This window comes from Lupinus angustifolius, chromosome LG10 (assembly GCF_001865875.1).
Source record: "Lupinus angustifolius cultivar Tanjil chromosome LG10, LupAngTanjil_v1.0, whole genome shotgun sequence".
Taxonomy (NCBI): domain Eukaryota; kingdom Viridiplantae; phylum Streptophyta; class Magnoliopsida; order Fabales; family Fabaceae; genus Lupinus; species Lupinus angustifolius.
Genome location: NC_032018.1, coordinates 2170182 through 2184108, shown reverse-complemented (window position 1 = coordinate 2184108; position 13927 = coordinate 2170182). Strand labels below are relative to the sequence as shown.

General features: G+C 30.4%; 1 protein-coding gene across 2 annotated transcripts; it reads right to left on the bottom strand.

The window, feature by feature from the left end:
• On the bottom strand, nucleotides 1763–13341 carry LOC109358910 (uncharacterized protein DDB_G0283357-like). Of its 2 annotated transcripts, XM_019603401.1 has the most exons (23): nucleotides 13233–13341; nucleotides 11681–11812; nucleotides 10844–11124; nucleotides 10632–10736; nucleotides 10169–10510; nucleotides 9341–10041; nucleotides 8279–8781; nucleotides 7964–8173; nucleotides 7649–7858; nucleotides 7332–7541; nucleotides 7017–7226; nucleotides 6704–6913; nucleotides 6387–6596; nucleotides 5774–5983; nucleotides 5143–5352; nucleotides 4827–5036; nucleotides 4206–4415; nucleotides 3837–4046; nucleotides 3520–3729; nucleotides 3202–3411; nucleotides 2884–3093; nucleotides 2488–2775; nucleotides 1763–2383 (listed from the first exon to the last, which is right to left on the bottom strand). In XM_019603401.1, exons 2-23 carry the CDS (start codon nucleotides 11773–11775, stop codon nucleotides 2023–2025), a joined length of 5616 nt encoding a protein of 1871 aa, XP_019458946.1. In that variant the 5' UTR covers nucleotides 11776–11812; nucleotides 13233–13341; the 3' UTR covers nucleotides 1763–2022. The 2 variants fall into 2 exon arrangements, with proteins under 2 accessions (XP_019458946.1, XP_019458947.1); XM_019603402.1 differs by lacking the exon at nucleotides 4827–5036.

Below are 13927 nucleotides of genomic sequence, written 5' to 3'. Positions count from 1 at the left end.
ATTCAATAGTTCTACAATGATCATTTTTATTTGTAATGAAGATATTGTCTAATGTCTAAGTTATATTTATCTTTCAAGAGTCCTACATAGTCCTTTTATGGTACTTCGAAAACATCTTTCATGAATTATGGTAAAATCATTCTTCACTAAAGACTTGAATGTGTTTGTACATACTCATGTATAAATTTTTTTTTATGTATTTAGTTTGTGAGTGTAAAATGTATGCACTGACAGTGTAAAGATTTATACATAATTAATGCTTCATCCACCATTCATTTGCAATACTTTTATTTAAAAGTCAATAATAACTAAAAATCAATGGTAAATGATATAGTCACAATATAAAAAATCTTTACACTGTCGGTGTATATATCTTTTTCCCTTAGTTTGTATACAAACTTTCTTTGTTTTTGACCCCTCTTTTTACCAAAAAAAATTGTATTCGTTAGTCTCGAACTAAAGTGGTCATTATTTTTTATATTTTAGGGATACGTCAATATAAAATTTATATAGAAATTGAAACAAAATAATATGTTATTTGCAAAGACTAAAAATATGTCTAAGTATTGATTAATTTTTTTATGTTGAAGTTCAAAAACTAATCATGTAATGAGTGAGGGGTGAAAATGGCCAAAATCTAAATTAATTAGATGTTAATAAGTTAAATGCCAAATCATTTTATTAATCTTGTTTATATATAAGTCCTAATTAAATCCTTTTGTTGGTGTTTAAAAGTTAATTATGTGATGAATGAGCGGTTGAAAAAATGGCTTAAATCTAAATTAATTACTTGTTAATGTGTTAAATATCAATATATATTTGTGTGTAGAGGTTGGGGTGTGTTTTTCGTGAATTTTATTGTATTGTAACAATCTAAGAAAATGAATATAAATTTCCACAACATGAGACGAGGAAGAAAATTTAAGCCATTGTATTATAACAAATTAAGATTACTTTTTAGTATGAAGAACAAAAGTGTAAAAATTTCGCAGTTTGATAATTTGTTGGATCAACATTCAAAACAAGATGTCTATGTGATACTTCAAATTACTTTTGAACAAATTCGAAGGAGATACAGGAAGAAAAAAACTTGCAATCAAGCCAGCATAATATGAGAAATGTGAGAATTTGTATGTATTTTTCCTACTTGTAAGTTATTAGAAATCAATATCATATAAGCTCAATTAGAAAAAAACAACAAATAATCGCAAAAGGCTGAAAAACAAGTGACATCTTGATAAGAAGTAAAAATAGGATGGAATCAACATCATAAATTCATAACCATGATTTTTAAGGCACATGTAACCATTAAATGTTACAAGTTTACTACCACAAAGTCATTATTGATCGAATAGCTAAAATTGAATGGTTTTCGTATAGTTCTATTCATGAGAGTAACACATGTTGGAAAGGGTAATCACAAACTCGAAAGAAATTTATTATTTACACAAAAGTGTGAGAGGATACTCTCAATATTACAAAAAAAATCAACTAAATTGATGATTTCCTAAAAAAATTAGGATGATAAGGATTTGTGAAAATCAATTGTTAGTTCAAAAATTTATTTCATAAACAAAAATTATTATAAACAATAAGATAATAACAATCCAAATAATCATAAATTATAAATAAACACACATATATATATATATATAATATATATATATATATATAAAATGAAACTAACTAATCAAAAATAATAAGCAATCAATCCAAATATCATCCAACATAAATGTCATGATATATAAATCTCATATGACATATCCATTAGTTCAAATTTGGACATGTCATATATCAACCCAAGTCAGTAAATTTCAATTTTCAATTCAAATATCTGCCACCACATTGAAAATCAAAATATTAATATAGTCAAATCCAACAGTAAAATCATGAGCAAATAATGTGTATGTAAAAAACAAAAGTAAATGAGGGTGATATATGGTTCTCAAGAAAATAAGTTGCATGAAGGAGTCTCAGAAAAGCTTTGAGTAAAAGCAGTGAACAATTTCAACAATTTTGATATTATTTCTTATCACCCTCCAAATTCTTCTTCGAATCGTTACCACCAGGAGCAGGTAAATCATTCCTTTCTTCAGCAACATTGTCCTCTAATATCATATCTTCTCCATTGTTCTTGGGTGCAGTTCTTTCTTCACTCACGTTGAGATCAACAGGGTTACTATTAAACATACCAATCTTTTCATAGCTAGTGCCTAAGGGCCCTGAAGTTTCTTGGGTACGTTGAAAATTACTCATTCTATTTGCCATGTCCTTCAGATTTATTTTACGATTAAACCACCAAGGGGAGTCATCACTAGCTTCTTTCTTCTTGCTTGACTTAGAGCTTTCACCCTTTTCCTTCTTTTTCTTCGCATTTTTGCCACTAAAATCAATAAAGTTTATAAATTTCTAACTGTGCTGAAGCCATGAAATTGCATAAAATATTGGAGATGCAAGAAAACAGTTATGTGGTTTATTATAAAGTACCTTTTTTTCAACAACTTTTTAGTGTCTTTACTAGGATCCAGCATTTCATCTGCAATAAAAGCATCGAAGGCCATAGATGATTGATTGTCTGTATCCTCTATTCTTTTACTGCTACCACTAGGATCCAAAGCCCTTATAAGCATTTCAGCTTCAGCAATAGGATCAAAGGGTATAGTTGATTGATTGCTTTTATCCTTCATTTTTCTTGCATATTTTCTTTTCGAAGTTTCAACACCAATATTCTCAGCAGGCTTCTCAAGTTTAATATTAGAATTGGAATTTCCGTCACTGAAATAATCAATAAAGTTAATAAATTTCTAGATGTATTGATCCTATGAAGTTACATTAAGGACCGGAGATGCAAGAAAATAGTTATGTGATTTATAATATAAGTACCTTTTAGAGGAACCAATCTTCAGTTTTTTACTGCTATGACTAGGATCTAAAGCACTTTGAAGCATTTCAGCTTCAGCAATAGCATTGAAGGTCGTAATTGATTGATTGCTTGTATCCTTCATTCTTTTTGTATTTTTTCTTTTCGAAGTTCCAACACCAATATTCTCAGCAGACTTCTCCACATTAATATTAGGATTGGAATTTCCATCACTGAAATAATCAATAAAGTTCATAAATTTCTAGATGTATTAGGCCTATGAAGTTGCATTAAGGATTGAAGTTGCAAGAAAATAGTTATGTCATTTATAATATAAGTACCTTTTAGAGGAACCAATCTTTAGCTTTTTACTACTCTGACTAGGATCCAAAGCACTTTGAAGCATTTCAGCTTCAACAATAGCATTGAAGGTTGTAGTTGATTGATTGCTTGTATCCTTCATTATTTTTGCATTCTTTCTTTTCGAAGTTCCAGCACCAATATTCTCAGTAGGCTTCTCAAGATTAATATTAGAATTGGAATTTTCGTCACTGAAATAATCAATAAAGTTCATAACTTTCTAGGTGTATTGAGCCTATGAAGTTGCATTAAGGATTGGAGATGCAAGAAAATAGTTATGTGGTTTATAATATAAGTACCTTTTAGAGGAACCAATCATCAGCTTTTTACTGCCATAAGTAGGATCCAAAGCCCTTTGAAGCATTTCAGCTTCAGCAATAGCATTGAAGGTTGTAGTTGATTGATTGTTTGCATCCTTAATTATTTTTGCATTTTTCCTTTTCAAAGTTCCAACACCAATATTCTCAGCAGCCTTCTCAAGATTAATATTAGAATTGGAATTTTCATCACTGAAATAATCAATAAAGTTCATAAATTTTAGATGTATTGAGCCTATAAAGTTGCATTAAGGATTGGAGATGCAAGAAAATAGTTATGTGATTTATAATATAAGTACCTTTTAGACGAACCAATCATCAACTTTTCACTGCTATAACTAGGATCCAAAGCCCTTTGAAGTGTTTCAGCTTCCGCAACAACATTGAAGGTTGTAGTTGATTGATTGCTTGTATCCTTCATTTTTTTTGCATTTTCTCTTTTCGAAGTTCCAACATCAATATTCTCAGCAAGCTTCTCCAGATTAATATTAGCATTGGAATTTTCGCCACTAAAATCAATAAAGTTTATAAGTTTCTATAATGTATAGAACCTATGAATTTTTGCCACATCAATAAAGTTTATAAATTCCTATATGTATTGAACCTATGAAGTTGCATTAAGGACCAAAAATGCAAGAAAATGATTATGTGATTTATTATATAGGTACCTTTTTGAGAGATGAATCTTCAGATTTTCACTACTATGACTAGAATCAAAGGGACTTTGAAGCATTTCAGCTGCATCCACAACATTGAAGGTTGTAGTTGTTTGATTGTATGTATCCTTCATTATTTTTTCATTTTCTCTTTTCGAAGTTCCAGCATCAATATTCTCAGCAAGCTTCTCAAGATTAATATTAGCATTGGAATTTTCGCCACTGAAATCAATTAAGTTTATAAGTTTCTATAATGTATAGAACGTATGAAGTTGCATTAAGGACTAGAGATAAAAGAAAATAGTTATGTGATTTATTATATATGTACTTTTTAGAGGGCTTAATATTCAGCTTTTTACTACTAGGACTAAGATCAAATGCATTTTGAAGCATTTCAGTTGCAACAACAACATTGAACATTATAGTCGATTGATTGCTTTATCCTTCATTCTTTTTAAAAAAATCTTTTCGAAGTTTCACCAATATTCTCAGCAGACTTTTCAAGATTAATATTAGCATTGAAATTTTGCCACATCAATAAAGTTTATAAATTTCTATATGTATTGAACCTATGAAGTTGCATTAAGGACTAGAAATGCAAGAAAATGATTATGTGATTTATTATATAGGTACCTTTTTGAGAGATGAATCTTCAGATTTTCACTGCTATGAGTAGAATCAAAGGCACTTTGTAGCATTTCAGCTGCATCAACAACATTGAAGGTTGTAGTTGTTTGATTGTATGTATCCTTCATTATTTTTGCATTTTCTCTTTTCGAAGTTCCAACATCAATATTCTCAGCAAGCTTCTCAAGATTAATATTAGCATTGAAATTTTCGCCACTGAAATCAATAAAGTTTATAAGTTTCTATAATGTATAGAACCTATGAAGTTGCATTAAGGACTAGAGATGCAAGAAAATGATTATGTGATTTATTATATAGGTACCTTTTTGAGATATGAATCTTCAGATTTTCACTGCTATGACTAGAATCAAAGGCACTTTGAAGCATTTCAGCTGCATCCACAACATTGAAGGTTGTAGTTGTTTGGTTGTATGTATCCTTCATTATTTTTGCATTTTCTATTTTCGAAGTTCCAGCATCAATATTCTTAGCAAGCTTCTCAAGATTAATATTAGCATTGGAATTTTCGCCACTGAAATCAATTAAGTTTATAAGTTTCTATAATGTATAGAACCTACGAAGTTGCATTAAGGACTAGATATGCAAGAAAATAGTTATGTGATTTATTATATATGAAATTTTTAGAGGGGTTAATATTCAACTTTTTACTACTAGGACTAAGATCTAATGCATTTTGAAGCATTTCAGTTGCAACAACAACATTGAACACTATAGTCGATTGATTGCTTGTATCCTTCATTCTTTTTAAAAAAAATCTTTTGGAAGTTTCAACACCAATATTCTCAGCAGACTTCTCAAGATTAATATTAGCAATGAAATTTTTGCCACTCAAATGAGTAAAGTTTATAAATTTCTATATGTATTGAACCTATGAAGTTGCATTAAGGAATAGAAATGCAAGAAAATGATTATGTGATTTATTATATAGGTACCTTTTTGAGAGATGAATCTTCAGATTTTCACTGCTATGACTAGAATCAAAAGCTCTTTGAAGTATTTCAGCTGCATCAACAACATTGAAGGTTGCAGTTGTTTGATTGTATGTATCCTTCCTTATTTTTGCATTTTCTCTTTTCGAAGTTCCAACATCAATATTCTCAGCAAGCTTCTCAAGATTAATATTAGCATTGAAATTTTCGCCACTGAAATCAATAAAGTTTATAAGTTTCTATAATGTATAGAACCTATGAAGTTGCATTAAGGACTAGAGATGCAAGAAAGTAGTTATGTGATTTATTATATAAGTACTTTTTAGAGGGATCAATGTTGTGACTAATATCAAGGCATTTTGAAGCATTTCAGTTGCATTAACAACATTGAATGCTATAGTTGATTGATTGCTTGTATCCTCCATTCTTTTTGCATTTTTTCTTTTCAAAGTTTCAACATCTATATTCTCAGCAGACTTCTCAATATTAATATTTGCATTGAAATTTTTGTCACTAAAATCAATAAAATCGATAAATTTCTATGTATTGAACCTATGAAGTTGCATTAAGGACCATAGATGCAAGAAAATGGTTATGTGATTTATTATATAGGTACCTTTTTGATTGACCAATCTTCAGCTTTTCAGTGCTATGACTAGAATCAAAGGCACTTTGAAGCATTTGAGCTGTAGCAACAACATTGAAGGGTGTAGCTGATTGATTGCTTGTATCATTCATTCTTTTTACATTTTTTCTTTTCGAAATTCCAGGATCAATATTCTCAGCAGGCTTCTTAAGATTAATATTAGCATTGGAATTTTTGCCACTGAAAAATTAATAAAGTTAATAAATTTCTATATATATTGAACTTATGAGTATGCATTAAGGACTAGATATGCAAGAAAATAGTCATATGATTTATTATATAAGTACCTTTTAGAGGATTCATTCTTCGACTTTTCAGTGCTATGACTAGAATCAAAGCCACTTTGAAGCATTTCAGCTGCAGCAACAACATTGAAGGCTGTAGTTGATTGATTGCTTGTATCACTTATTCTTTTTACATTTTTTCTTTCCGAAGTTCCAGGATCAATATTCTCAGCAGGCTTCTCAAGATTAATATTAACATTGGAATTTTTGCCACTGAAATTAATAAAGTTTATAAATTTCTATATATTGAACCTATGAGTATGCATTAAGGACTAGAGATGCAATAAAATTGTCATGTGATTTATTATATAAGTACCTTTTAGAAGATTCATTCTTCAGCTTTTCAGTGCTATGACTAGAATCAAAGGCACTTTGAAGCATTTTAGCTGTACCAACAACATTGAAGGCTGTAGTTGATTGATTGTTTGTATCCTTGATTTTTTTTACATTTTTTCTTTCCGAAGTTCCAGGATGAATATTCTCAGCAGGCTTCTCAAGATTAATATTATCATTGGAATTTTTGCCACTGAAATTAATAAATTTTATAAATTTCTATATATATTGAACCTATGAGTATGCATTAAGGACTAGAGATGCAAGAAAATTGTCATGTGATTTATTATATAAGTACCTTTTAGAGGATTCATTCTTCAGCTTTTCAGTGCTATGACTAGAATCAAAGGCACTTTGAAGCATTTGAGCTGTAGCAACAACATTGAAGGGTGTAGCTGATTGATTGCTTGTATCATTCATTCTTTTTACATTTTTTCTTTTCGAAATTCCAGGATCAATATTCTCACCAGGCTTCTCAAGATTAATATTAGCATTTGAATTTTTGCCACTGAAAATTTAATAAAGTTTATAAATTTCTATATATATTGAACCTATGAGTATGCATTAAGGACTAGAAATGCAAGAAAATTGTCATGTGATTTATTATATAAGTACCTTTTAGAGGATTCATTCTTCAGCTTTTCAGTGCTATGACTAGAATCAAAGGCACTTTGAAGCGTTTCGGCTGCACCAACAACATTGAAGGCTGTAGTTGATTGATTGTTTGTATCCTTGATTTTTTTTACATTTTGTCTTTCCAAAGTTCCAGGATGAATATTCTCAGCAGGCTTCTCAAGATTAATATTAGCATTGGAATTTTTGCCACTGAAATTAATAAAGTTTATAAATTTCTATATATATTGAACCTATGAGTATGCATTAAGGACTAGAGATGCAAAAAAATAGTCAATTGTTTTATTATATAAGTACCTTTTAGAGGATTCATTCTTCGGCTTTTCAGTGCTATGACTAGAATCAAAGGCACTTTGAAGCATTTCAGCTGCAGCAACAACATTGAAGGCTGTAGTTGATTGATTGCTTGTATCTTTGATTTTTTTGACATTTTTTCTTTTCGAAGTTCCAGGATCAATATTCTCAGCAGACTTCTCAAGATTAATTTTAGCATTGGAATTTTTGTCACTGAAATTAACAATGTTTATAAATTTCTATATATATTGAACCTATGAGTATGCATTAAGGACTAGAGACGCAAGAAAATTGTCATGTGATTTATTATATAAATACCTTTTCGAGGGTTCAATCTTCAGCTTTTTAGTGCTATGACTAGAGTCAAAGGCACTTTGAAGCATTTCAGCTGCAGCAACAACATTAAAGGCAGTAGTTGATTGATTGCTTGGATCCTTGATTTTTTTTGCATTTTTTCTTTTTAAAGTTCCAACACCAATATTCTTAGGAGGCTTCTCAAGATTAATATTAGCATTGGAATTTTTCTCATTCCCATTCATATTCTTTTTCTTCTTTTTCTTACCCTTTTTCTCAAAGTTGATTGAGTTTCCATTATTTTCAGGCAATACATTTTCTTCTCTTGTGATATTTTCACTCTCCTTTTGGTTGGGTTTGTCAAGTAGATTAGTTGCATTTCCCTCATCAGGTAGAGTCTTTTCATATTGCATTTTTGCCATAAACTCAACAACATCCATGGGTATGTCATCAGTTGCACCCTGGTTAGAGTTTTCTGTCATGGTGGCTCCAACAGTTTCAGCCCTTTTCTCTGCCCTGTTATTTTCCTGCAAAAATGAAGATGGTTATGTTATTGGAAATGTGTTTTCTATGAAATGGTTATTGTTCAATACTCTAAATAATAAGACATTCACAGAAGTTATCAACAAACAAGTACACTACAACTCAATGCATATAAAATCTGTAAATTACACTGCATAAATGCTTTGTGGTCTACATGATTAATTCTTATTGTTTGAAGAATTAGACTAATATGCAAAGTAGTTTAATATGCAACTATTTAATTTGAGTATTAATTTCTGGTTCAAGAAATCAAACTGGTTCTTGATGTAAACATTTCAAGATACTACAGAAGTACATAGCTAAAATACTAAGATATTGTTGATGCCAATAAATTAAAACACGTTCACTAATGGAAATTATTGGTCGGACATTGGAATAAAATGGAATTAACTAAAACTAATCTCTAAAAATATTTAACATGGTAGTTGATGATACTCTTTAATGAGAAACAAAAAAATAATACCATTTGTTAACCATGGAAGTGATTTTTATTCCTTTCACTAAGAAAAAGAATATGAAAATGCGATTTTTATTAATACTTACTTCAATGAGAATTTCTTTTCCTTTTCCTTTTCCACGATTAACATCTGCATTATGCATGGAAGGTCCAGAAATATTGGTTTCACTATCTTTCAGTAAAAGATGAGGGTTTGAAGTGACCTCTTGCAAAGACAACCATTTCTTTGTTTGTTCGGTGCTATTAAGCTCTTCAAGTTCATTATGCGGAATGGTGTCAATTGCATTGGCATCTCCCTCTAGGTTTTCAACTTCATTTTCATTCCTTGCAGGTTTCTTACTCTTTTTATTAGAAGGACTCTTCTTTTTTCTACCTCGACCTCTTTTTCTTGAAGTCGTGGCTTCTTCAACATCAACACTATCTGCAGGTAAATTTGGCAATGAATCTGGATTTGTAGGCACATCAGTAGGAGGTTGGGGTTCTGACACGTTTTCTTCTCTGACTAACAGATCAGATCTGCTTAATAAATCAGCGAGTGAGCGCATCTTTAGAGGTCTAATCCAAGATAATCTTATGGAATCTGTTGGATTATCATCCAAAATATCATTTTTGGCAATATCTTCTGGATTGCCTGTAGGCACAGTACCATCACCAGGAACATTTGAATCTAGAGGAGGATGTCCTTCTGGGTGCTCAGTGTTAAGATTTAAGACTCCCCGGTTGTCGTCTGGTACAACAGTAGCAATAGCAAGTGGCTCGACATCGTTGACTTCATCACTTTCACGACCTGTCTCAAAAATAGTTCTTAATTTTGACTCTTTAAAATAAAAAAAACATTATTACTGTAAAGTAATATTAGTATATATATTACTAATTGTGTGACTGATAAATTCTATTAAATTGAACGTATGTACCTCTTTCTTTTGCATGCATGTCTTCTTCAACATCAACCTTATCAGATAAAACTGGTGGTGTTTGTTCATCTGCAACCATATTAGTAGGAGGAAGGGATACTGATTCATGCACTTCAGTGGGTTGGTTGAGTCCTTGCTCTAGATTTTCACTGACTAAACTCTTCTTTTGGTGTTCCTTATCAGAAAAGTTTGTGGATTTTGATAGATGAGGATCCATTACATCTTCTTGGACAACATTGTCTGCATTGTTTGTAGGCACAGCATCACTACAAACAGTTGTATCCTGAGGAAGATGATTAATTGGATTCTCATTGATGAGAGTTGTAGCAGGTGGCTCAACATCTGAAAATTCAACAATTCCATTACATGACTGAAAAAAATATCATTTTAACTCTTTGAAAACAAGACATTACTACAACATAGTAATTATGATATATATTATATTCTATCACATTGAACCTACCTTCTTTTTCTGTCTGTACTTCTTGTTCAATATGTGGAGAAACTTCAGGTGATGGAATAAATGGTACTTGAGAATTGAGATTGTTCTCCAAGCCAGTCTCAAATTCTGAAGAAAACAATGAAAATCAAGCCATATATATAATATATAATAGCAAACAATTAATATATTATTTTACTGAGTAAAACTTCAATATTTTTTCTTTGTTCCATTACCTATGGGTAAGTCATCATCATCATCACTGCTTATATCAATAGGTAAATTCAAATCAACACCTCTCCTGACCAAATTATCATCTGGTATAGGAGCTTGTTGAATGGCTGAAACAATATTATCTGTGGCTTCAGCATTGGTTTCATTAAGGCAATTTTGACATGACCACAATTTGAATTTTTTAACATTCATTGGTGGGAATGATGATTCTTCGTTAGACATATTTGTAGGAAATGTCCAACTTTTCCTCCAATCAGTATTTCGCTTACTGGAAACATATTCCCTGAATTAACCATAAAAAAATGAACTTGTTAGTGAATAATTAAATTATGGACACACATCCCTAGTTACAGACAATCTTTATCAAATTGAAACCCTGACATAATAGTGTAATACCCACAACTTCTCTAGTTTCTTTAGGCATCACTTACATTATTTGATTCTTTATGATGGTCCTATAATGTGACATATTAATCAATTGGAGTTCTAACTTTAAAATGCTAATGTTTTTAAATACTTAAGTTGTGTGCAATCATAAAAAATCAAAATGTCTCATGTGTATAGATGATAGACATACACACTATAAAGGTAAAATAGTCTAACACTTTCCGTAAATATTTATACACAATCAATATATTATTTGTATTATTTATATCTAAGAGTCAATGATTAAATATGAATGACAGATAATGCAATGACATCGTAAAAAAGTATTAAAAAGACTCCATTAAAAATGTTTTTCTATTAAAAAACTCTAGAGCATAGATAAAGCTAAATAGTTAGAAAAGCTATAATATAATCTGGAAAAATCTACTGGTAATAAGAAGAACAAAGCTTACCGTAATGAAAAATGCTTACAGCGATTTCTGTCTCTGATATCTAAGGGGTCGTTTAAATTTATAGAGATTGATCTAGCACCAATGAAGGATCCCATGGAATTGATAGCAATAATCACCTAAGCAGACCTGTTTCTGTAAAGTATAAACAACTAAAACTCATAAAATATGCATATTAGAAATATAATGTGGAAATAAATGATTTCACGAATAAAGTTCATCTACAATAAATCAAAGGATTTTGAAAGGTATAAACACATGTTAGGAAGTTGCATAGGAATAAAATTGAAGTTAACTAATTGAAGTTGCATAGGAATAAAAAATGGAAGCTACAAGTGGAAACTTTACAATTTTCCACTACCACATCCTTAGTTATATTAATTCCATTCTTAAACATTTATTAGGAAACATATTAATGTAATTGTACACTAAAGAATTTAACTAATAATAACTATACGTATATGCATTTCATGCAATAATTATGGATAAATGGGCCCAAACTCAAAGCCCAAACCAAGAGTATTTAAGCCCACGTATAAATAATCAAGTAAACTTCCACTCAAAACAACCATAAAGACTCAAATGAAAACGATGATAACATTGATTTCACTTTCATTTATAGAGACCTGAAATGATCTCTAGTTACAATGATGAACCATTTATGATGGTAGTAGATTAACAATAACAATTGTTATTTGTCTCCATTTTGCATTTTTATGTCTTTGATATGCATGACCATATTTAAAACAAAAAACAAGACAAAGTTATGTCATAACTCTACCACTTTTGTGTTGTTGGGCTTGTGGTGTCTGCAAATGTACATCATATTCATTGCAAATGACATGAGGTATAAATAAATTTAAACAAAATATTTGGACAAGGATAAAAGTATTTAAAAAAACTTGGATAGAACATCACCCAATAAGAGATAGCAAGAGTAGCTTATTCCACCAAGGAGTCTTTCCCGGAATCATATAAATTAAACAAATATATAAATAATTTAATAAATTAAATTAAATTAAATTAAATTAAATTAAATTAAATTAAATTAAATTAAATTTATATTTTACTAAAAATAATAAAATATAAAATATTTATTTATTTTTCATCAATATAATAAATCCCTACAAAGTCGAATTGACTGGTTGCACACAGATCAAATGATTCAACCCTTTTATATGAAAAGTTAAGGCGAGTTTGGATTAGCCAAGGAATGATAGGTCAATGGGATTGGCCAAAGGCTGGTGGTCAATTTGATTGATTCAAGATTCATTAAATCAAAATTAAAATTCAGACATGTTTCATAAAATTTAGGATGATCTCAATATTTTATATGAATAGACTTTAGATCTTGAAACTTAAATCCCAAAAATCACAAATTTATTATATTATCTTTGTATACATCCACAACTAAATATTTTTCATTTTTTAATATTCCATTTTAGATAGAGAGATAGATCACTATACCGTGAGATCAAATCGAGCGCATAATGCAATTATATGATCAAATCATAAATGAATCAGAACACAACATAAATAGGTTTAGATCACATACCAGATTTGGCGTTCCCAAATTGATTAGATATGAACTCAATGTGGATCGAGCTTTTCTCAATTGTTTGTCAGAAGCGGCGACACTCTTCGAAGGCGAGAAGACTTCAATCGTTCTGGTTTCTAGGGTATGAAATACCTAGGGTACATGTTTTTATACTCTTAATATGGACTATTGTAAACATAAACGGCCCAAGATAAATCAGGTAAAGAGATCGCGTTAGTCCTCAAATTTATTCAGACTTCTAATTTATTTTATAGAAGTGGGTCCACTCCCACCAAAACAAAAGTTCAATACAAAAAGCCTAGTACTAAGCCCAACTCTCCAATCTTTTTATTAACACTCACCTTGAGAAAGTGGCTATAAATTAGGCCAAGATTAATCAACTAAAGCTTACAACCATGCCACCATATTAATGCTCAAGCCCCCACTTTAAGAAGCCAAGCACACAACACATTCATTGACCTCATCATTTTACTCATTCTTTAAAATGAAGATGGAGCAAACCAATGCCATCAAATCTAAACAACAATACTGAATCACTACAAAATAAATTCCCTGGAGGAAAAAAAGGAACATGGGGAAAACAACACCACCGTAATTAATGCACGTGTTATTTATAACTCTTATTCTCACAGCTCCATTAATCTTGTAATGTTCCACAAAATCTTATTATTGTCCATCTTCAGATCTAATCA